Source organism: Akebia trifoliata, chromosome 4 (assembly GCF_017979445.1).
Source record: "Akebia trifoliata isolate Shusen 1 chromosome 4, ASM1797944v1, whole genome shotgun sequence".
In the NCBI taxonomy this organism is placed as follows: Eukaryota; Viridiplantae; Streptophyta; class Magnoliopsida; order Ranunculales; family Lardizabalaceae; genus Akebia; species Akebia trifoliata.
The window spans coordinates 44,886,644-44,912,221 of NC_141378.1; the positions used below are offsets into that span (position 1 = coordinate 44,886,644).

Below are 25,578 nucleotides of genomic sequence, written 5' to 3' on the forward strand. Positions count from 1 at the left end.
AAATTGAAAATTAAAATTCAACAGTGAAAAATAATTTCTTTTCAAAATTCATAGAATTTTGTCCTCTACAACCCTGTTGCATTGGATCATGTTTTTGGATGCCACATGGTGTGGTCAATGACCTTAGTAACAGTTGAAATCTTACCAAGGCTAGTTGGTCTAATGAAATAATGGCAGGAATTTGGTCTATTAGGATATACAAGGCTGATTACATCTTGGGACTGATTTTTATTTTTATTTTTATAGGTGTCTGATCTTATTATTCCTCTGAGAGAACTTGCTCATATAGATGCAAATGTAGCATACCACTTGTGGGTACTGTTATTTCCAATTGTTTGGCTTACCTTACAGACGGAAGAACAGATTGCACTAGCTAGGCCGATGATAGCTCTTTTGTCAAAAGATTACCACAAAAAGCAGCAAACTAGCAGACCAAATGTTGTGCAAGCACTCCTAGAAGGCCTTCACTTGAGCCAACCTCAGCTTCGGATGCCCAGTGAACTCATCAAATATCTCGGAAAGACTTTCAATGCCTGGCATATCTCATTGGCTTTGCTAGAAAGTCAAGTGTTCACGAATGATGCAAAGTGTTCTGAATCTCTTACCGAGCTTTATCGATTACTGAACGAGGAAGATATGAGGTGTGGGTTGTGGAAAAAAAGGTCAATTACTGCCGAAACTAAGATTGGGCTTTCACTAGTTCAGCATGGTTACTGGCAGCGTGCTCAAAGCCTCTTTTATCACGCCATGATTAAAGCAACACAAGGCACTTACAACAACACAGTCCCAAAACCTGAAATGTGTCTTTGGGAAGAACAATGGCTTAATTGTGCTAGTCAACTTGGTCAGTGGGATGCGTTGGCAGACTTTGGCAAGGATATCGAGAATTATGAAACACTACTTGATTGTCTTTGGAAGGTTCCGGATTGGGCATATATGAAGGATAATGTAATTCCAAAAGCCCAAGTAGAAGAAACTCCGAAGCTTCGTTTAATCCAAGCCTTTTTTGCTCTTCATGATAAAAGCTCAAGTGGTGGTGTTGATGCTGAAAATATAGTGGGGAAAAGTGTTGATCTTGCTTTGGAACAGTGGTGGCAATTGCCCGAACTGTCCTTTCAGTCCCGAATACCTCTTTTGCAGCAATTTCAACAGATGGTTGAAGTTCAAGAATCCGCTAAAATTATAGTGGACATTTTCAATGGAAACAAACAGCTTTCCGGAAATTCATCTGTGGGTGTCCATGGTGGAGGATATATGGAGCTCAAGGATATACTTGAGACTTGGCGACTAAGAACTCCAAATGAATGGGATAATATGTCTGTTTGGTTTGATTTGCTTCAATGGAGGAATGAGATGTATAATGCTGTTGTAGAGGCATTCAAGGATTTTGGCACCACAAACCCACAACTTCATCACCTCGGTTATCGTGACAAAGCATGGAACGTAAATAAGTTGGCTCACATTGCCCGTAAGCAGGGCCTTAACAATGTTTGCGTGACAATACTTGAAAAGATGTATGGTCACTCAACCATGGAAGTGCAGGTATCACAAACTCTGAAAAAGAATTCTCATGCTGAAACAGGAAGATGGGAAGGAGTAATCGTCATTGCTTCTGCTGGGAAAACAATTCCTATGCCATCAGATGATCCTAACTATCTAATCTAGTGTTCTGTTGGACAGTTTGAAGAAATATGTCAATCATCCCAGAAAAAAGTATCATAAATGGGGTGGTTAGGCTCATCTGATTGGATTGCTCTTCCTCTAGGATATATCCTTTTTGGAACACATTGAGTGGTGGTTCAAAAGTACCCGGATTCATAGTGACAAAAATATGCGATTTTTCGAAAAATCGCGATTAAATCATGATTTTTTCAAATAATCATGAAGTTTTTGAAAAAAGCTTTGATTTTCAAAAATCACGATTAATCATAATTTAATTGACATTTTTGAAAAAATCAGAGGCTTTTTTTAAAGTATATTTAAGTGTTATTTTATCATTTATATATATCGCCAACATTAGGGAGCCAATTTTGTCCTATATGGCTTAAAAGTTTCAGATTAAGCTGATTTTTTGTGAGGATGATCTCTAGGGTGAGGAGATTATTCTCACAAAAAATCAGCTCAATCTAAAACTTCTAAATCCATCAAAAGTGGTTTACAAATTATTGGTAAAAATTTGACGGTCCACAATTCTAATCACTTTTGATGGGATTAAAGATTTGGATTGAGGTGATTTTTTGTGAGGATGGTCTCCTCATCATAGAGATCATTCTCACAAAAAATCAGCTCAATCCGAAACTTTTAAGCCATATAGGACAAATCATTGGTTCTGTGCTGGCTCCCTAACGTTGGCTGCCGAACCTGACCATATATATATATATATATATATATTTACATTTTTTATGCTTAAAAAAATATTTTTAAATTTTAACTTATCCGATGTTTCCCGACTTCATCAATTTTTGCCGACTTTTTCTGAATCTTTTTATTGCCAAATTATTCCTGAACCCCAACTTCTTCTCTATGCCCAGCCTTGTGCCACAGCAGTGGGGGTATAGAGGAGAGCTGCCCCTTCTATATGAATTTTTATAGGACAAACAGCTCTGTTTACTTGTCCTGTTTTTCATAATAATTGGACTTCTATTAATTGCTTTCAGGAGGCCTTCATCAAAATAAGAGAACAAGCAAAGGCTTATCTGGAAATGAAAGGGGAGCTTACCAGTGGTCTTAATTTAATCAATAGTACTAATCTAGACTACTTTCCTGTGAAGCATAGAGCAGAAATTTTTTGTCTCAAGGGGGATTTCCTATTAAAGCTAAGTGATAGTGAAAATGCTAATATTTCATATTCCAATGCCATCAGCCTCTTTAAACAGTTGCCGAAAGGATGGATAAGCTGGGGAAATTATTGTGACTTGGTATTCTTTTTTTATACTTTTTTTTCATCATTTTTGTTCTTTTTTTATATTTTTGCTGCATTAATAACTTAAACTGACTTCTAATCTGCTACTAATTTATTATCAGAGTTATAAAGAAACCCATGAAGAAACTTGGTTAGAATATGCTGTAAGTTGCTTTCTTCAGGGAATAAAATATGGTGTTCCGAATTCTAGAAGCCATCTAGGACGCATTCTTTACCTTCTCAGCTTTGATACTGCTAACAAACCTGTTGGAAGAGCATTTGATAAGTACTTGGACGAGATACCACATTGGATTTGGCTTTCATGGGTCCCACAGCTATTGCTTTCCTTGCAAAGGACAGAGGCTCCTCATTGCAAACTTGTTCTATTGAAAATTGCCACTGTCTATCCACAGGTGCGGACTATTTCCCCTCGAGGAAATCACGTTGACTTTAAATTTTATATCAAGTTCCATTCGTCATAATAGCATAGTAACAAAAACTCCGTTTTTTAAAAAAAGTCTCGTATAAAATGTGTTCTATATGTCTTAATGATTAAAACAATTAAAAAAATTCGACTTAAGAAAAAAACTCATTTTTACGTTTTAAACACATTTTTTCAAAAGAAATAAAAATAATAAGAATCCCATTTTTATAAAATCTTGATATTATGATTTAATTTTTTTTTTTTCGATAGTATGTTATTTTGCTCAAAAGATACATTGATAGTTAGACTTGCTTTCATCATAAAATATATAATTATGTGTGGAAACATCTTTTCATGCATAGATACTCAAGTGTTTATTTTTTATTAAAAATATATTGAAAACATGGAGTGATTTGTCAAATAATTGGGTAGTCTTCGGTAGACAAAATTGTAGACAACGTTTTAAACAAAGTTTTGTCTTATATGGATAAAAAAGTTTTGGAATGGGCTGATTTTTTGTGTGGATGATCTCTATGGTGAGTAGATCATCCTCACAAAAAAAATCAGCTCATTCCGAAACTTCTAACCCCATGAAAAGAGGTTAGAAATTAATGGTAAAAAATTAATGATCCACAATTCTTCAACTTATAAACTAGGGTTAGAAATTTTAGAATGAGTTGATTTTTTGTGAGGATGATTTCCTCACCATACAACTCATCCTCACAAAAACTCAGGCCATTCTGAAATTTTTAGCCCATATAGGACAAAACGCTTTGTCTCCTGAACCTAACCCATATGCATATATATAAAGTTGGAGGGGTATTATTAAAAATTTAGAGGTTAAGGGGGTAAAAGATGAAAAACTATAAAGTGGGTTAAAAGACGAAATATAATAAAGTTATAGGGGATGAAGAGTAAAGGTAATAAAAGTGGGCCCCACAAAATTGTAACTTGGTGGGAGATTTGTCCCCCACAAAATGTTTTGTAGTAAAGTGAGTCCTACTGTTGTGTTTTATTATATATATATTTCTCTTTTTTTCCAAAGTTTTCCCTTGCCATTTTAAACCTGTATTCCAACTTGGTGACTTGTTTAAAAATTGCAGGCTCTGTATTACTGGTTACGCACATATTTACTGGAATGTCGTGATGTTGCCAATAAATCTGAACTTGGAAGGGATGTAGGAATGACTCCGCAACAAATGCAACAAAGTTTACAGAATCATTATGGTGGAAATTCTCACAGACAAGAACCTGAAAGGTCCACTGCTATGGAAGGCAGTGTGCACGCTGGGCATGGCCAACCTTTACAACAAAATTCTACCACCATTAATGAAGGTAGTCGAAGCACATTTAAGCGTAATGGTGCGCTTGAATTGGTCACTTCTTCTGCTAGGGCATTTGATGCTGCCAAAGATATACTGGAAGCTCTAAGGAGCAAACACACTAATTTGGCTAGTGAGCTTGAGGTGAGAATCAATATAACAAGGTCATTTTTATTTTTCTCAGTTGTGTTGTTTTCTTTTTATGCTCTCTAATTCTGTAGAGGAAATCAATCATGCCCCCCAAAAATGGGAGTTTTAAGTTTCCATGTTTTTTTTTTGGACCTTTGCACTTGTACTCCTAAATTGAAAAAATTCTTCGCAACAGGTTCCTCACTTGGACATACTAGGGCATAAAATGGGCCAGATTTTATCTGAAAGCTTGTGATCCGAATCCAAATCTAAATTTGGAGGTTTGGTCCTTGGAGTAGACCTGAATAAAAAATGCGTTGAATGTGGGTTACTATCCCTTGATCTCATTCGGATCCGGGTCAGATATGGATCCATCGCTATATCCGCCTAGATCCGAATGATGTATTACTTTGAAAATTATATTTTTATGTTTTCAAAATATCTTTTTTCTACTACTTTAATATAACATGAATTCTTATAAAGGAAAAGAATTATAAATTGTAATAGTAAAATGAATAGTATAGCAATTAGGAAAAAAAAGTTGAATGGTCCGAAATTACTCAACCCAAATCAAATAAATTGGTTGGGTCCTAGTGAAAAAATGTTCTGGATATGGTTTTAACTAATAGGATCCAAGTCGGATTTGGATCCGAATAAAAAACTCAGATTTGGATGTGGATATATTCATATCCGGGCCGAACTCAACCTATTTTAAGCCCTAGGACGTACCAACCTCAAGAAAGTAAAAGAAGGGCTGTTTTCCCTAATTGCCTTTGTTAATGGACACCCCATGTACTTGTCCACGTGTCTTTGCATTTATTCAGAACTGTGTCTTCTTTTGTATGAGAATGATTCAGAACTATTTGATTCCTTAATGCTTCAGTTTGAATATATTATAGACATATCCATCGATTTGCAGATGCTTCTCTCAGAAATAGGTTCAAGATTTGTCACTCTTCCTGAGGAGAGGCTTCTAGCAGTGGTTAATACTTTGCTCCACCGCTGTTACAAATATTCAACCGCCACTACAGCAGAGGTTCCTCAACCTATGAAGAAGGAACTATCTAGCGTTTGCCGGGCTTGCTTTTCGGCAGATGCTCTGAACAAATACGTTGACTTTGTAAGAGAGTACAAGCATGACTTTGAGCATGATCTTGATCCAGAGAGCGCAGCTACTTTCCCAGGCACACTTTCTGAATTGACGGAGCGCTTGAAGCATTGGAAAAATATTCTTCAGACCAATGTTGAAGATAGGTTTCCTTCCGTCTTAAAGCTGGAAGAAGAAAGCATGGTTCTTCGTGACTTTCATTTTGTTGATGTGGAAGTTCCCGGCCAGTATTTCACTGACCAGGTAAGCTAAATAGGAAGTCAGCTGAGTCTTGGTTGACTTGACTCAACTAGAAAACAAATTATGAACTTTTGATATATGTTAATATTGTACATAAAAACATAGTTGAAAAAAAAAAAAAAACTATGAGATCTATTATTGGCACCCCAACTTTTACTTACCGCACTCCAAGTAAAAACGAAGAAAATAAGTGAATGGTTGAGAATAAGTAAAAGTTGGGGTGCCAATAGAAGCGCTCGGTTTTTTTTTTTTTTTTTTTGTTGTTAGATTGAGCTAGTGTTATATAATGTTGACATTATAATTTGAGCCAAACCTTTGTAATGTTTGAAGAGTGTGTTTTAATCTTTAATTGCGGTGTAATAAGTAAAATTTGGGGTGCCAATAGCAGCTCTAAAAAAAATATAATTGGAGGTTTTTTTGTCCCTTTACTTTGAAGGTTGTGCTGAACTTGACCATGAAGTACAGTGCCTTTTCTCCGGAACATTGACATTCACTTTGCAATCCTTACCGACTTTTCATTCAAATTGCTTTCAGGAAGTTGCACCTGATCATACGGTAAAGCTGGACAGAATTGGAGCTGATGTTCAAAATGTGCGACGGCATGGAAGCAGTTTCCACCGCTTGACTCTTATAGGCTCTGATGGATCTCAACGCCATTTTATTGTTCAGACATCTGTGATCCCCAGTGCTAGAAGTGATGAACGTGTATTGCAACTTTTCCGTGTGATAAACAGAATGTTAGATAAGCACAAGGAATCAAGGCGTCGCCACCTATGTGTCCACTCACCAATAATTATTCCTGTTTATTCCCAGGTGACAAAATCTTACCTTCTATAACTCTTATTCCATTGAATGTTTATGAGGAAATCTAGGGTTTCAACCCTGGTAAACCAGTACTAGTGGTTCTCATGGTGTGCATGCATTGTTGGGGACTGACTGATGGTGGATCTCACCAGGGTGCCTATTGAAAAAATTGCTGGGTTTTTTTTTTTTTTGTTGTTGAAAAAATTGTGATTTTCTCATTTGCCGATTTAATCATTGCTTTTTTTATTTATAACATTGGCAACTTTTGTAAAAATCGTGAAGCTTCACCATTTTTTAAGATGCGAGTTTCCCTTTACAGTTTTCATGCAACTTTGCCATGAAAGGATTTTTTTAATAATAAATTTGTTTATGCTGAAATAAATATATTCTAATGAATATGGGGTTTCTTGTAATAAAATAAAGTTACTTCTTCATATAAAGTGAAGAAAAAAAGGGTTTTGATGTTTCACTCGAACTCAAGAACTCAGCCACTCACAGTAAGAAAAAAAAATTAAAAACTAAAATAACGAAGACGACGAAGTTGACTGGATCAAATCTCTCTTTCTCTAAATTTATAATTTTATTTAATATTATTTTCCATTTAATATATGAAATACATACATATATATAGGGAAGCATTTGGAGGCCCTAAAGAGTGGCAAACATTGTGCCAAACATTTTTCGAAATAGGGGTTAGAAGTTTTCGAATGGGCTGATTTTTTGTGAGAATGATCTCTATGGTGAAGAGATCATCCTCACCAAAAATCAGCTCATTCCGAAACTTCTGACCCTAGTTTACAAGTTGAAGAACTGTGGACCGTCCGATTTTTTTAAACCACTTTTGATGGGGTTAGAAGTTTCGGAATAGGCTGATTTTTGGTGAGGATGATCTCCTCATCATAGAGATCATCCTCACGAAAAAACAGCTCATTCCGAAACTTCTAACCCATACATTGAAAAAATGTTTGGCACAATGTGTGGCTCTCTTTAGAGCCTCCGAACGCCACCCATATATATATTTATATAAATTTTTCTGATGTTTTTCCAACTTCTCCCGATTTTTTCAAAGTAATTCTTTGCCCAAGTATACCCAAATTGCGACTTTGTCACTATGCCAGGGAAATCTCCTTGTTGAATGTTTAATGATAAAGTGGCCATAATGATTTGAAACTACTGGCTTTTTTTCCTTTATTGTTTGTCATATACTCATATCTATTGATTTGGGAGATCTTTACATATGACCCAACCAGCTGCATATACGCCGCATGCATGGTAGAAGCAATGAGTTTCAACTGCTCTTGGTTCTCCCATCCCAACAAAGATTTTCCACTTGATTTATATGCTAGTTATATTTGATGTGAGACACAACAACTTCAGAATCGAACAGATCTAGGTTGTCCTGCATCAATATTTATTGATTTTATTAGTTAGATTGTTTGAATCAGGTTCGATTGGTGGAGGATGATTTAATGTATAACACCTTTCTAGAGGTCTATGAGGCCCACTGTGCACGGAATAATCAGGAAGCAGATCTCCCAATCACCCGTTTCAAGGTAGAACTGAACCAAGCTCTATCTGGCCATATCTCACCAGAAGCCATTGTGGATCTACGTCTTCAAGCATATAATGGTATAGCAAAGGACCTCGTCAATGAAAATATATTCTCTCAGTACATGTACAAGACTCTTCCGAGTGGGTACCATCTATGGGCTTTCAAAAAGCAATTCGCAATCCAGCTGGCACTCTCAAACTTCATGTCATTTATGCTACAAATTGGAGGGAGGTCCCCGAACAAGTTTCTATTTGCCAAGAACACCGGCAAAATATTCCAGACTGATTTCCACCCCACTTATGATTTTAATGGGATAATTGAATTTAACGAGTCTGTTCCTTTCCGACTGACCAGGAATATGCAAACGTTCTTCTCCCATTTTGGAATCGAAGGTTTGATTGTGTCTGCCATGTGTGCAGCAGCACAAGCTGTGGTTTCACCAAAAGTGAGTTCCATGATTGGAAGTTGTGTCAATATAGATATAGTCGTGATCCAGAACGGTGTCCTGTTCCTATGGTAATATATGGTGTCTATGTGGCACATTTTGGTTGGTGATTAAACATATCAGGCTGTGTGCATAACTAGAAAACGGCTTGGTTTGGAGCCCAATGTTTTTTATACTCCTACCGAAATGTGGCACATAGACACCATTCTGCATCCTGATTCATAAAGATAATGAGTTAGCTCATTAGCTCCTTACGCTTTTTACCGATTATCTTTTGCAGCAAAGTCAGCACTTATGGCATCACTTAGCTATGTTTTTCCGTGATGAGCTGCTATCTTTGTCCTGGAGGAGACAACTGGGGACGCTGTCTACCCCTAATGCTGCAAGAGCTGGCATGATTCTCATGGATTTCAAGGATAAGGTCATCACCAATGTGGATAATGTTATTGGCCTTGTCAAAGGAATAGCCCCACAATACTCTGAAGAGGTAATTTTTGTCCGTATTGCACACTTAAATCAGTTTCTTTGTACTCCACATTCTTTCCCTAATAATAGTAGGTTAGACCATTATGCCACTCAATCACTCATCCCGCAGAAATATATAATCTTCTGGAAGGTAACCATTGGGCAAACTGCAAGAATGGTCCATGGGAATATTTAGTTGGTAGACCATTTTTTAAGGTGACCTTTCTCACCATAAAATTACCACTACGAATGACAGATATCTTGGAGGAGCTTAGTCGGCACCTGAGGGCTGAATGCCCCCCCCACCCCCACCCCCCCCCCCCCCCCCCCCACCCAGAGGGTAGAGCAAAGTTGGGCATAGTCACCAAGTTGGAATACAGGTTTAAAACAGAAAGGGAAAACTTCGGGGAAATAAACCTGGAAAAGAAACAATAAATATGAAATATATATTAGACATTTAATCTAATTTTTCAATATATTTTTTAGCAAAGAAAAACATTATTGAATATCTATGCACATTAACAAGACTAACAATCAATGTATCTTTAGAGCAAAATATGGAAATTAAAAAATAATATCAAGACATTATATCATCAAATCTCACATTAAGCAACATTTATGAACTAAATCACAAACAATCATAAGGCCATAGAAATTAACCATAATCGTACAAAAAAATGGATTCTTATTATTTGGAAATGTTGTAACTGCTAAAACATTCATTAAATTTCCTCTTTTGAGAACTGAAAGTTACACTTAATATATGCCTCTGAACATGAGTTGTCTTGTTTGTGGTGCATTTCAGGAAGAGAATGCCATGGAGGATCCACTACATGCAGTTGACAGGGGTGTGACCGAGTTGGTTGAAGCTGCATTGAACCCGAGGAATCTATGCATGATGGATCCAACTTGGCATCCATGGTTCTAACTATTTATCATTGATTGATCAGAAGGTAACCCATTTTGCAAATATAGATTAAACGGGCTTCCTTCGTAAATTGTGTATAGTCAAAAAGAAGAAATAGAGAAAAATCATGTACATATCATGGATAGCTTAGTAAAAACCATACACTATATGAATGCCACCTGGCAGTTATGCTTTGGGTGGCCTTTGTAATTACTTGAGAATTTTAGAGAGGACCCAATGCACTAAAGAATCGTGTAAATATAGGTGATCCTAATATTGTAAATACCATTCAACTTTAAATTATATTTATACATTTTTATTGTTCACTTATAAAAGTTAGGATTAGGGCTTCCAATGGATCTGTTATGTCCAAAAAATTGATTTCTGATCCAATAACTTAATGTCATAAAAGGCTTCAAACCACTTACCCAAAATCCATAATTGTTTTCTTTCAACTTATAAAATTAATTATTTGTGAGAAAATCATATTGTTGCACCAACAAATTTTTTTTGTTTCTGTCATCTTGATTTAACATTAAATTGATGTCTAGCTGGTGGGATGATCATTCTTCTTCTTCCCCCCTTTTCTTTAAATTGCTCTAAATTGTGGATCGAAGTAGAGATCGTTGACAAACCTTAGTAATCTGAAGTGGAAACTTCGTTGGAAATTTGAAGGTAAGTGTCCAAGATAGTATAGGATAGGATTGAGACCCATTTTTGTTTTAATTTGAAATTGAGTCATAGCCTGCAAAAAAGAGAATCAGAATAGACTAAGAGATCCAAGTATTAGGGTTTTTGACTTTGGTAAAAATAATCCTAAAAAGAATTCCTATGTTTTTTGGATCAAGTTTAAGCAGTATTTTCAAGTTGTTTTTGGTGAAGAGTTGAGCTGGAGTGACCATAAGATTGTACCTCATATTGCACTTCCTGACTTGAAAGTCATAGATGCTTTTTCACATGTATCTCGATGTAAAGTATCTATGGTTCCTATACATTTTCACATTGGTGTGACTTGAAACTCATGGATGCTTTTTCACTTGTATCTCGATGTGAAGTATCTATGGTTCGTATACATTTTCATGTTGGTGTAGGATGTGCGGTACAATCTTGAGATCACTTCAACGTTAGTCTTTGGTGAATATTTGAAAAAATTGAGATATTTTGTATTTAACAAAATATGACTTCAATACATCATTCTCAACCTCCTACAAAAAACTCAACTTTTCTTCCCAAAATAAATTTAAATTCAATCTCGATGGTAAATTATTTTAATCTATGAGCTTGAAGTGTGTGGGGGAATAAATTAGGTTATGAAGAATAAAATATAAAATCTTATTCGTCTCAAACTGAAGGGGAAAAATTGCAGATTTTCGCTTGCTCGCTCCAATTCATGCAAAAGTTCAAAAATAGTGCTAAGGACATCCAGTGGTTTGTAGTTTTGTGGGGCCAATTCATCAATTTGAAGATACAAGCATGACACAAATATGTACCAAAACGTGGAGGGTATGCTTGTAAATTTTTTACAAATAAAAAAATTTTGCGAACATGTTGGATTGAAAAGTACTTTATTAAAATTTATATATAAAAAAATAATTTAAAATAAATTCTTCAGCCTATTAACTTGAAGAGAGAGAATTTGAAAAAGAATGTATTATAGATCATCTTCCTTCAATCAAGGCTCGTCCATTTATTATTATTATTGAAAATAAAACTAATAATATTCTATCAATAATTCAAATAATATTTTATTAATATTGATTGAAATAAGAAATGAAGTTTTCAAGCAAAACTCACTTGTTTCATTTTAATAAAACGTTAATGTTAATATTGTTTTGCTCAGATGTTACATTTATAGTCGATCTAAAAAAAAGTACAAGTAATACTTTTATCATTATTTTTTTTTAACTATTTATTTATTTTGATAATTTATTTTTATTTTATTTTACATTTTTGAATTTTTTTTTATTTCTATTCAAAGGATTACATATCAATGTATTGTCACGTCAATGCTAAATGTACTAATGCCCTATTAATCTTTTAGATTATATATGTTCATGATATAAATTAAAATGTTTATTTGATCTAGGACCACATTTCGTTTGTCGACGTTCTTGCATTAAATTATAGATCATGCTTCTTTTCAGCTTGCACAATCAATTGTAGATGTTTTAATTTGATTATATATCAAACATAGGTTCAGAGTTAACTGCACAAAATCAATAAATTAATTTATTAATATTTTTAATGAGAATGTCATATTAAAATCAAAAAGCACATGTGATCAGGGTCTAGAAAGTCGTTTCTAGAACCCTAATTACATAGACTTTATCAATAAATTGAACACTAAATCCCCTCATTAGACATAATGCATGGTTAGTCCATAATAATTCTTATTTTCAATTTTATTATGTATTTCGAAGCTAATTACTATTATTTACGTGTAATAGAAATTATTTGTAAAGTTTCAATGTGAATCGAGAAAATCCGAAGTTACCATTATGATCCAAGATCCAAAATAAGACTGTGAACCAAAATTCAAGTTAATTGACTAAAACTTTACCGCGACGCCATGGTCAACGGCGGCGATGCTGTCAACGAAGAAAGTCAAGCCTTGAAATTCGTATTGAAGCTTGGCGGCCAAAAGATATTCATATTGAAGTAAGACTTTGATATTTTTGTATTCACGGAATGTTTTCAAAAATCTGGCTTCTCTATAAATAGAGAATCAGAAATCACTGATAAAGCTTGTGAAGGTACATCCAATTGATCTACACCTCTCTCTCTCTCTCTCTCTCTCTTGTATTCTTAAGTTTTTATTTTAATAATTTATTTTAGATAAATCATCTATTGCAAAGTATTTTTAAATCTCTTATTAAAATTAAATTGGATTGGAAGTAAAAATACTTTGGATTAACATTGTCTCTGTGCTTTGACCCTTGCTTGCTAAGATTTTCTTTTGTACTTTCTTTTATCATCATCTATAGCTCGAACAACATGACAAGTACGATTAAGATTTAATAAGATTTTCATCAACTAATGCTATCAAATAAATAGTTTTGAATAATAAAATAGAGGTATTAAGAAGTATTGAATATATTAAAAGTATAGAAAAATATTTGACTTAAAAATTTGGAATAAATATAATCATTTAAAAATAAGTCAAAAAATAATTTCTATGTTTAGATAATAAAACAAATAAATATTTTAATAATTATTTAATAGTTCATGTGCATTTTACTAGTTTGTGAATCAAAAGTTGAACGTATTTTATCGGAATATTTTTTCAAAATTAATTAGAAAAAAAATTCATTATATGTTTTAATTACATCATTTCTGACTGTAACTCTTGAAAATGTTTGAAATTGTAAACCAAATGCATTATGGATCCATTGCTCAAAGTTAAAACTTCAACAGTAGACCATAGTTGTTCTTTTGTAATTGTATACTTTTTTTGGGTTAGGCAAGCAAGGGTTGAGTAGAGTGCTTACATACTTGAAAGTAGGAATAAAAGGAATGTGAAAATTTGGACAAGACCTTGTCCAAATAAACTAAAGAGAGATCAAAATTATTTTAAAAAACATAATTATAACATGTAGAAGAAAAATCCATTTGATATGATCATTGCACCACATTTTTTACATGATTTTTTCTTATAAATATTCAAAGGGCAACATATTTAAATAGCAACTTTTTTTTTCTTTTGCTTATTAATTTCATTATCCTCAAAATTATTCATTATTTATTTTGAATAAGTAATTAGAGAATTACAAGTAAAAAAAAGTGAGATATTAGAGTAAATTAAAAATCTTTGAACTACAAAACTAAAAATTAAAAAGTTGAGATGCTCTATCTCTTCATTCATTCATTACGTGCGTATCTTAACCATTGATTTCCTTTGTGCTATATTCCAACTATTTGCTGGAACCTCAAGAAAATATTATAAAGAAAGTGGTTATGGATATAATTTTTGATTGTGTATTATCTTCTAAATTGGGTTTGTTCAAGCAAGTGTTACATCTGGTTTGTAATAACAAATTAAATAAAAAACAAAAAAATCAAGATAAAGATTTAAGAATTAGCTTATTAAAAATATAATGATTATAATTAAACTGAAAATTCTTGTTGTTGTGGGTTAAAAAATGATTCACATGACAATAGAAATCAAAATTTTATATTGATTAATACAACAAATTCATGATTCTAATGATGAGTAAAAGGGTGATAAGTTTTGTTCCAATATTAGAGATTTCCTATTGGTTTTCAAACTCATCACTTCTCTGTCTTTTTCTTTTAATTTCTCCCAATATTAGAGATCCAAAACATTCCTTAAATTTCCTCTTTTGGGAACTGAAAGTTACACTTAATATATGCGTGAGTTGTCTTGTTTGTGGTGCATTTCAGGAAGAGAATGACATGGAAGATCCACTACAGGCAGTTGACAGGGGTGTGACCGAGTTGGTTGAAGCTGCATTGAACCCAAGGAATCTATGCATGATGGATCCAACTTGGCATCCATGGTTCTAACTATTTATCATTGATTTTGATGGATCCAACTTGGCATCCATGGTTCTAACTATTTATCATTGATTTTGATAAGAAGGTAACCCATTTTGCAAATATAGATTAAACGGTTCCCTAAACCGGTAGGTCCTTGAGCGGATCCCACGTTAGCCCCAAGACGTTGGTCTCTAACTAGAAAAGTGAATGCTATCCCACGTTAGCCCCAAGACGTTGGTCTCTAACTAGAAAAGTGAATGCTTGAGCTTGCGAAGCTTCTGGCCCAGTGGGCCCGTAAAACTCACTAGGATAAGCGGTATTATTGAACCAGACAAAGCAACAAGCGATGAAACCAAAGACAGCTAAAGCACCTAAACTATAAGACAGTTTCGTGTATACTCGAAAAGAAGAAATAGAGAAAAATCATGTAGATATCATGGTTAGCCTTGGAAAAACCATACACTATATGAATGCCACTGGCAGTTATGCTTTGGGTGGCCTTTGTAATTACTGAGATAGTTTTAGAGAGGACCCAATACACTATAGAATCATGTAATATAGGTGATCCTAATATTGTAAATACCGTTCAACTTTAAATTATATTTTAAACATTTTTCTTGTTCACTATAAAAGTAGTTAGGATTAGGGTTTCCAAAGGATCTGTTATGTCCAAAAAATTGATTTCTGATCCAATAACTTAATCCGATAAAAGGGTTCAAACCACTTACTCAGAATCCATAATTGTTTTCTTTCAACCTATAAAATTAATTATTTGTGAGAAAATCATACTGTTGCACCAACAATATTTTTTTTTTCTATCATCTTGATTTATCATTCTTCTTCTTCCCCCCTTTTGTCTAAAATGTGGATCAGAGAAGTAGAGACCGTTGACAAACCTTAGTAATCTGAAGTGGAAACTTCGTTGGAAATTTGAATGTAAGTGTCCAAGATAGTATAGGATAGGATTGAGACCCATTTTTGTTTTAATTTGAAATTGAGTCATAGCCTGTTAAAAAAAAAAAAAAAGAATCAGAATAGATTGAGAGAGCCAATTATTAGGGTTTTTGACTTTGGTAAAAATAATCCTAAAAAGAATTACTATTTTTTTGGATCAAGTTTGAGCAGTATTTTCAAGTTGTTTTTGGTGAATATAATAGTCGTGTTGGAGTATCCTGACTTGAAAGTGCATAGGAGCCATAGATGCTTTTTCACTCGTATCTCAATGTAAAGTATCTATGGTTCCTATACATTTTCACGTTGGTGTACGATGTGCGGTACAATCTTGAGATCACTTTAGCATTAGTCTTTGGTGAATATTTGAAAGAAAAATTGAGATATCTTTGTATTTAACAAAATATGACTTCAATACATCATCCTCAACCTCCTACAAAAAACTCAACTTTTCTTCCCAAAATAAATTTAAATTCAATCTCGATGGTAAATTATTTAAATCTATGAGCTTGAAGTGTGTGGGGAATAAATTAGGTTATGAAGAATAAAATTTAAAATCTTAATCGTCTCAAACTGAAGGGGAAAATTTGCAGATTTTCGCTTGCTCGATCTAATTCATACTCACTCTAATTCATACATAAGTTCAAAAATAGTGCTAAGGACATCCACTGCTTTGTAGTTTTGTGGGGCAAAGTCATCAATTTGAAAATAGCATATAACACAGATATGCACCAAGTCGTGGAGGCTATGCTTGTAAATTTTTTACAAAAAAAAAAAAAATTGCGAACATGTTGGACTGAAAAGTACTTTATTAAAATTTATATATAAAAAAATAATTTAAAATAAATTCTTCAGCCTATTAACTTGAATGGGGAGAATTTGAAAAAGAATCCGAAAAAATAATTTTTTTTATATTGTATTATAGATCATCTTCCTTCAATCAAGGCTCGTCCATTTATTATTATTATTGGAAATAAAACTAATAATATTCTATCAATAATTCAAATAATAGTTTATTTTATTAATATTGATTGAAATAAGAAATGAAGTTTTCAACCAAAACTCAACTATGATTCATTTTAATAAAACGTTAATGTTAATATTGTTTTGCTCTGATGTTACATTTATAGTCGATCTAAAAAAAAGTCCAAATAATAATTTTATCATTATTTTTTTTAACTATTTATATATTTTGATAATTTATTTTTATTTTATTTTATTTTATTTCTAATCAAAGGATTACATATCAATGTATTGTGACATTGATGCTAAATGTACTAATGCGCAATTAAACTTTTAGATTATATATGTTCATGATATAAATTAAAATGATTATTTGATCTACGACCATTTTTTGTTTGTCGACGTTCTTGCATTAAACTATAGATCATGCTTCTTTTCAGCTTGTACAATCAATTGTAGATGTTTTAATTTGATTATATATCAGACACAGTTTCACAGTTAACTGCACAAAATCAATAAATTAATTTATTTATATTTTTTAATGAGAATGTCAGATTAAAATCAAGAAGCACATGACAAGCACGATTAAGATTTAATAAAATTTTCATCAACTAATTCTATCAAATAAATAATTTTGAACAATAAAAAAAGAGGTATTAAGAAGTATTGAATATATTAAAAGTTGGATAGAAAAATATCTGACTTTAAAATTTGGAATAAAGACGATCATTTAAAAATAACTCGAAAAATAATTTCTATATTTAGATAATAAAACAAATAATTTTTTTAATAATTATTTAATAGTTCATGTGCATTTTACTAGTTCGTGAATCAAAAGTTGAACATATTTTATCGGAATATTTTTTTCAAAATTAATTAGAAAAAAATTTCATTATATGTTTTAATTACATCATTTCTGACTATATCTCTTGAAAATGTTTGAAATTGTAATCCAAATGCATCATGGATCCATTGCTCGAAGTTAAAACTTCAACAGCAGACCATAGTTGTTCTTTTGTAATTGTATACTTTTTTTTGGGTTAGGCAAGCAAGGGTTGAGTTGAGTTGAGTTGAGTGCTTACAGATTTGAAAGTAGGAATAAAAGGGATGTGAAAATTTAGACCCTTTGTCCAAATAAACAAAAGAGAGATAAAAATTATTTTAAAAAACATAATTATAATATGTAGAAGAAAAATCCATTTAATATGATCATTGCACCACATTTTTTACATGATTTTTTCTTATAAATATTCAAAGGGCAACATATTTAAATAACAACTTTTTTTTTCCTTCACTTATTAATTTCATTATCCTCAAAATTACTTATTATTTATTTTGAATAAGTAATTAGAGAATTACAAGTAAAAGAAAGTGAGATATTGGAGTAAATTAAAAATCTTTGAACTACAAAACTAAAAATTAAAAAGTTGAGATACTCTATCTCTTCATTCATTCATGACGTGCGTATCTTTTTTTAATCAATGATTTCCTTTGTGCTATATTCCAACTATTTGATGGAACCTTAAGAAAATATTATAAAGAAAGTGGTTATGGATATAATATTTGATTGTGTATTATCTGCTAAATTGGGTTTGTTCAAATATGTGTTACATCTTGTTTGTAATAACAAATTAAATAAAATAAAAAAATCAAGATAAAGATTTAAGAATTAGCTTATTAAAAATATAATGATTATAATTAAACTGAAAATTCTTGTTGTTGTGGGTTAAAAAATGATTCACATGACAACCGATATCAAATTTTTATGTTGATTAATACAACAAATTCATGATTCTAATGATGAGTAAAAGGGTGATAAGTTTTGGTTCAATATTAGAGATATCCTATTGGTTTTCAAACTCATCACTTCTCCGTCTTTTTCTTTTACTTTCTCCCAAAATCAATCATCTTTAATGTTACTTTTAGCCTCATTTCCAACCCTTCGATTCTGTCTTATTCAACTTTGAACCTCAAGAACAAGATCAAATTTTCAGAAATGTAGAAAGATAGATTTTTGGGTAGAAAAAAAGTCAAGGTTTCTAATTAACATTGAAGATGATAAACTTTTAGGATAAAACTTATTCGATCGTAAAGTTCTCTCTTTCAAATCTCCAGAACAAGATGAGATTTTTGGAGAAGGATGGAACTTGGGATGGTAAAATCAAGGGTTGAAATCTGCAACATCTTATTTGGAACTATTTAACCCTCATGCAAGAGGCATAAAGGACCCTCATGGAAGGGTTTCTTTCTAAATAAGGCATAAGTTTTCAGTTGTTGCTCTGCAGGACATTTAGTAAATATTTTCTTTCTAAATGATCCTTGGACTTCATTTCCCACATTTCTCACGATTGAATGCCCTAACCGTTCAAACTCATTATTTTCATTCAAAAATTGGATTTTTGCCATCTCAATCGAGTTTCGAAGATTCCATTCCGCTAGAAAAGATTTAAGAAAGAAGAAGTCATTTTCAATGACTTTTTCACTTTTTTTTTTCTTATTAGTTTTAGATGAAAATCTATCAAGAATGGTTCTTTTGGATTGAAATCATTTAAAAAAATCGTTATCTCGAATTTTTAGTTCCATGTATTTTAGTCAGAAAATCTCGAAAATTGAAAATGGATGGGTTTTACCAGTGTCAAGTTCACCACTTTTTATTTAAAAAAGTGGTGAACTCGACAGTAATTAAAAAACGTGGAGTATAACTATAAATAAAAAGTGGTGAACTCGATAGTAAATAGAGGTGAGTTCGTCAATAAAAATTGTGAACTCGACAGTACGAGAGATCATTAAGAAAGAAAAAATTTAATAAATGCCCTGTCAAGCTAGCAAAACTTAGGGACTATATTATAATAAATAAAAATAAATAAAATAAATAAATAAAACCCCTTTAGCAAGGATCCTTTAAATAATTTTTCCTAAATTTTACTTTTTCTTAAACTTGGATGTTAGGATCACATGGAGATCATGTTGAACAATCAGCATTACATGAATTGTCCTTGTTACGGAGACCAAACTTACTAAATCTCATCCTTGTCCACATCAAGGAAACCAATCTTACAAAGTCTCTTCATTACGGCATCTATAACCTCATGTAAAGATACCTCAAAGGGAAAGAAAAATGAACAAATCAAATAAAACATTTCCTTCACTAGAGAAGCAAATTGCTTCTAAATATTGGGATATCTTGGTAAAAGAAACAAAGAAAAATCTTGATGAGAAATATTTATTTATATAATTTTAAAATAAATAAAGAACAATCTATACTATAAACACATTCTTATTAGTGGTAGGATGATATAAACCTCAACAAAAAAAAAAAAAAAAAGCATGGAATTTGATTTCAGCTATACTTATCATGGTAATCGAGGAAGAGTGAAAAGATATTAACAAGTCCATGAAGCCGATCTTTTCATCAGGGGCTTCATCTGTTTGTCCTCCTCAAGTGATACCATACCTAGATGTGATGGGTCTTCAAGCATCATCTTTGCTACCAAGTAGCCGGCAATGGACCAAGTCTGGAATTTACGAGCCTGCTTCCCAACGTAACGTCCGAGCTTTCCGTCATAATATTCTGGCCAGCTATCTTTGGACAAACGGCTCTCAGCAAGTTCAATTGCTCGTCTTGCAATTTGTGGCCTCCCAGTCTTGATACATGCTGCTGTGAGGAGCCATAAGAGCACTAGATATACAACAATTGCACAAAGTGAAACTCTTCATAAATACTTTAGAAGGAACAAAAGATGCTGTTAACTAGGAATAATCATGTAATTATGGATTTTGAAAGAATGTATGTTATGTGTTAGACATTAATGTAGAACACATATGATATTATCTCTACCATATACAGAAATCTCACTCCTCTCTACAAAGGTCATGTGATCGTGTGGCTTTTCTTTTTCAAGAAATCCCTCATGTAATTGGATCAAGTTCTTCTGAAACCGAGGACAATTTTGAAATTTTAACTAACGGGCAACTTTGTGATATTTATCTAAATCTTACAAAAACTCGGTCATTTGGGGAAAAAAAAAAGAAAGAAATAATGCCATTACTATAAGTGTATGTATGAATTTCCAAGATCCAATTTGAACCTCTTCACATCCTACTCTGTAAAACTTTACCTTGGGAGGAGTTGGAAGAAAATCCTACTTTTGTTTCAAGGACCTATAATGCAAATTTGCTTAATTAATTGCTTACCTGGCCAAGATCCTCCATTGTGGTAACTCCACCTAGTATTTTTTGGGTCGCAACCTGTTACAATCCGCCATTCATGGTTTTCTATGGCTGGATAGCAAATCTTCAGTGGCATTTCACCAACCAATTCTTCCCAACGAGATTCAATAAGATCCATAATGGCTGCAGATTGCTCAGGGGTTGCCAAAGATGACAAAATTGCAACACAATTACCGAGGCAAAACCAACGGAAATCCATTTTTGCAGGACTGACATTTCCAATAAAGTAACCACCATGATTTGGCATAAAATCAAATACCCACTCTGGAAGAGAATCAGGAATGACATTGAACTTGTTAACAGCAGTGTGAGAGTATTCCTCAGTTTTATACCGATAAATGTTGTTAAGCTGCTTTAAGTCAAGCCAGAAATAACTCCGCATGTGATAGCTCAATGCATGGAGGCGTTTAACTATTCGCTCTACGAACTCCTTGCCCTCATCGTCTTGCTTAAGTAAAAGCAAAGCACATCTTAAAGCCATGAAAAAAAGTGCTTGAATTTCAATGGGATACCCATAAACACCCTGAAAGCATTGATATTAAAAAAACAATGGTTAGATAAACAAACTACACCCAATTAACTATGAGGAAAAGCTGTGTCATACTCATGGAACATGGTTTTTAAAGTTTGTAACTCATTCATTGTACATGGGGTATTTTATAAATTCCCCCTTGTTAAATTGGTGATATTAGGTATACCCACTTGCAAAATGCAAGATTAGACTTACCCCCCTTGACCATAAGTCAAGGTTGCGTTTTCTTGATGCTTGAACTGTGAAATTTTCACTGTTAAATCATCAAGAAAAAGCTACTGTGAGTTACAGTCAATGAGGGTAAACCAATATCTCCAATTTAACATGGGGGTATTTCTAAAATACCCATGTAAATATTTAGGATTCAAGGGCATCCCTGGACATCATATAATAGAAATATATGATGTATTGAAACCATATACTCGTATAAATAGAAATGCTAGTTAAAAGCACATAACATTGTTCATTTGCATTCGTCAACATCACTATATATAAATGATGTGAAACAAGTGAAGTCTAATAACACCAAAAAACATGCCTGACAATGATCTACATAACAGACATATAGAAAGAAGGATTTGTCAGAAGCTCACCATTCTACGATCAATCATAGAGCACCCATCAGCACAGAGCAGAGTTGGGAACGTGTCGAACCCTTCAGAAAGACATAAACTCAGAATGAGGCGCATACCCTTTTGGCACGCTGGCAAATCAGCCAAGGAAGAGTCTCCTGTAGACTTTGTGTATGCACGAAGCAATATGATCCACCAAAATCCAGAATCAACAGGAGCAACTCTTCCGATTGCACTTTCACCGAAATCTGCAATTAAGGTTTCATAATTCCGAACAGGATCATGAAGTACTTTAAAACTTGCTGGCATTACTCCTTCTCCTAGCTTGAATTGGTCAATCTTTTTCTCCCATGATTGAAGCCGAAGAGTTTTCAGAATAAAATTCTTGACTATTTCAGGTTCTCCATTCATTAAAAAAGCCAATGCACTTGGGACAAAGTCTCTCAGAAAAACCTGCCCAAACTAACAACAATTAGATGGATACCAACTTATATTGCCCCTGAAACTCATTATGCAACCTTGTCAAGAATAACCATTTTGTATGTAAAGAGGAATAAAATGGTAAATTATGAGCTGCAAAAGAGTGAAAAAACAAAGAAACAAAGAGAGAAGAAATCGCACATAAAAACACAAGGATTTACATGGTTTGGCAGAGTGCCTACATCCACATGGATCAGATTAAGAACAATCGCTATTTTCTTTCCCAAGTTGTACAGCCCTAGAGATCTCTATTTATAAAACCGGGAGTTGAGACAATGTGTCTATCTCCCCCAAAAAATATAAAATCCTTCAGAAATATTACATAATTGCCTTTTCGTAACCCTAAAAAATTTGGTCCGGAGGTGCTGCCACCTACACCCCCACAACTCAATGTACCGCCAACAAAATACAAGACATTTACAACAAAGAGACTATGGTACTTCCAAATAATAAATATAACTAGAACACGAAAGTGCAATGGTTATGAACATTTGATCTTTTTGAACACATGTAGTAACGTGGGGTACATGAAGCTTACATTCTATCTAACATTTGCACAATGCATAAAAAAACTTCACCTGATCATAGTTTAGCTCTTCTTCAGTATGGTCTAATGCTGCAATAGTCCCAACTGGTTCCCCCCGAAAGTAAACCAAAGATCGTCGTAGAGCATCCCATGCTTCAGAGACCATAGGATGTGGTTCAAAGAAATGGTGTGAGTTAGGGGTATTCAAACCAGACCTCCTACAAGGAGAAAATACATTCTCGAAATGGTCTGTTAATCGATAGTGTTCAGTGTTTCTTGACGAATGTCGAGGAGAGAAACCAATAGACAATTCACTAATGGACCTTTCCTCAAAGGATCTTTGCCTCTCTATATTAAGGCCTCTGGGTCTGTCTGTTAACCTTGATAAATAAAATTCTTCAATCTCAGCTACACTACATGGTGTTTCAAGACTTTTTACAGTTCCATTCTGCGACACATCCATGGTAGTCGTAAAGATGTCCGAACTTTTTCTATGATTGAGAAGCGTGACTTGATCTGATATAACTGTCAAAGAGTTCAAAAATCTGCATTAATCCAAAAAAATCATATAAAAAATTTCGTGGAAGCGACATAAACTAAAATCAGCATTAATTCGAAAGTTAAAACGATCAGAACAACATCTGATGTCACAAAGTTGACAAGCAGCAACTCATCAACAGTTTTCGAGAATAAAAATTTATCAATCTAGGGTTTCTGTCTGCACAATCAAACGTCCCAAAACATCAAAAGAATCAAAATTTTAACCAGAATTCAAGAAAATTCATATCTTTCACACTCAAAAATAATTGAAAAACAGAAAACTATGAGAAATTCTACTGCGTCTACACTTCAATCAGCTTCAATTCCACTGATATTGAAATTAAAACATCAGAAATCCATCAATATCATATCCACTCAAACCAGAGATTCATTTTAGAAACCAACAATTTTTTTACAGTCCCAACCAAAATCTAACAAAAAATTCCAAACTAAAAAGAAAAAATCAGTGAAAAATGGAGCAGAATTACTAACCGAAAACGAAGCATAAATCAACAGAATTGAAGTGAATTTAAAATAAAAGAATAAAAAATAAAAAAGTTTACATGATTTGAATCAGAGAAAGAAACGAATCATAATTCGAAGTTGCAGAAACCCTAATACTTCAATGCAAGCGAGGAGAGAGAGAGAGAGACTGATCTTGGATGCGCAGGTTAATTACCTAACACGACCTTGGTGCGCATCGATGAGAGAAAGAATGAAAGAAGCATGAATATGGCAAGAGTGGCAATTTATCTGTGAAGGTTGGTGGAATTAGGTGGAGCAGACAACTGTGAAGTAACCGGTTACTACCAGTTGTCAAGTGTACTTCAGCGGTTACTTTCCAGTTTAGGAAGATGAGTTACTGACAGGTGGCACTTCTTGGGAATTCCGAGGATATTTTTGTCGGCAATTTTTTTTCTTTTTTTTCAGTAAACTGGAATAGCTCTGTTGAACAAACGATGTTTTCGATGATTCACAGCTGTACTTCTTTGGAAGATTACTGTACGGTATATTGCACCATTAAACGACACGTGTTAATTCAGATTTGTAAAATGCTGGAATGACTGCGTTGAATATTTTTCCTCGAGATACGACGCTGAAGCATCTATGATTTCTTGCACATCTCCACGTCAGCGCAATGTTTGCAACACCACTCTTCAGATTTTCTTTGCTGTAAATGTAACCATTAGTTCATTGAGAGCGCGAGAGTTTGAAGAGTACACGCAGATGTTAGATGTTGTCGTTGCTTTATAAACCAAGAAGGCACGTGGAGCTCGTGCAAATTACTTCCAAAATGTTGGTTGTCTTATTTAGGAAAAGGAGGTTGTTGGGTTGGGACTACTTGAAAGTGACACGCGATTCAAATAGAATGAATTCCAACAAAAATATGCCACGTAAACACCTAATGTTGTAATCGTAACCAGACACTATTATGGATTGTGCCTCCTTTGAAAATGGGGAGAAGACCAACATTATTTCGAATCTATAAATCGGGTCTTCTTGCAAACTACACCAAAGTTTATTTAAGAAGTAATTAAGATGAGTTCCAGCATTTGATTACATAGGAAAGACTCATGATAAATTGACTCAAAATTTATTTGTTGACGTGGCATGTGCATAAAATCATAGATCATTTTCTTCAGGATATATATATATATATATATATAGGGTAGCGTTCAAGGGCAAACTTTTTAGCAAACTTTTTGGCAAAACATTTTTCAAAACATGGGTTAGAGGTTTTGGAATGGGCTGATTTTTGGTGAGGATGATCTCTACGGTGAGTAGATCATCCTCACCAAAAATCATCCCATTCCAAAACTTCTAACCCATGTTTACCAGTTGAAAAATCGTGGACCGTCCATTTTTTGTAAACTGTTTTTGATGGGGTTAGAAGTTTTGGAATGGGCTGATTTTTGGTGATGATGATCTCCTCACTGTAGAGATCATCCTCACCAAAAATCAGCCCATTCCAAAACCTCTAACTCATGT

The 25,578-nt window shown here is 33.5% G+C and overlaps 2 protein-coding genes across 5 annotated transcripts in view; one reads left to right on the top strand and one right to left on the bottom strand.

The window, feature by feature from the left end:
- Nucleotides 1–10,611, top strand: part of LOC147405221 (uncharacterized) — a 39,637-nt gene extending 29,026 nt beyond the window's left edge. Inside the window, 9 exon segments of the mRNA XM_086441445.1 lie at nt 247–1,542; nt 2,658–2,918; nt 3,025–3,315; nt 4,430–4,792; nt 5,697–6,128; nt 6,660–6,938; nt 8,375–8,926; nt 9,207–9,413; nt 10,197–10,611. Coding sequence (XP_086297571.1) covers nt 247–1,542; nt 2,658–2,918; nt 3,025–3,315; nt 4,430–4,792; nt 5,697–6,128; nt 6,660–6,938; nt 8,375–8,926; nt 9,207–9,413; nt 10,197–10,319 — 3,804 coding nt within the window. The 3' untranslated portion in view covers nt 10,320–10,611.
- A 9,307-nt stretch (nt 10,612–19,918) lies between these two features.
- LOC147405222 (putative alkaline/neutral invertase B) lies at nt 19,919–24,492 on the bottom strand. Of its 4 annotated transcripts, none has more exons than XM_086441446.1 (5): nt 24,269–24,492; nt 23,102–23,574; nt 22,065–22,496; nt 20,904–21,462; nt 19,919–20,388 (listed from the first exon to the last, which is right to left on the bottom strand). In XM_086441446.1, exons 1-5 carry the CDS (start codon nt 24,315–24,317, stop codon nt 20,093–20,095), a joined length of 1,809 nt encoding a protein of 602 aa, XP_086297572.1. In that variant the 5' UTR covers nt 24,318–24,492; the 3' UTR covers nt 19,919–20,092. The 4 variants fall into 4 exon arrangements, with proteins under 4 accessions (XP_086297572.1, XP_086297574.1, XP_086297573.1 ...); XM_086441448.1 differs by having other exon boundaries at nt 23,102–23,594; XM_086441447.1 differs by having other exon boundaries at nt 24,153–24,313.
- Nucleotides 24,493–25,578: the final 1,086 nt, after the last annotated feature.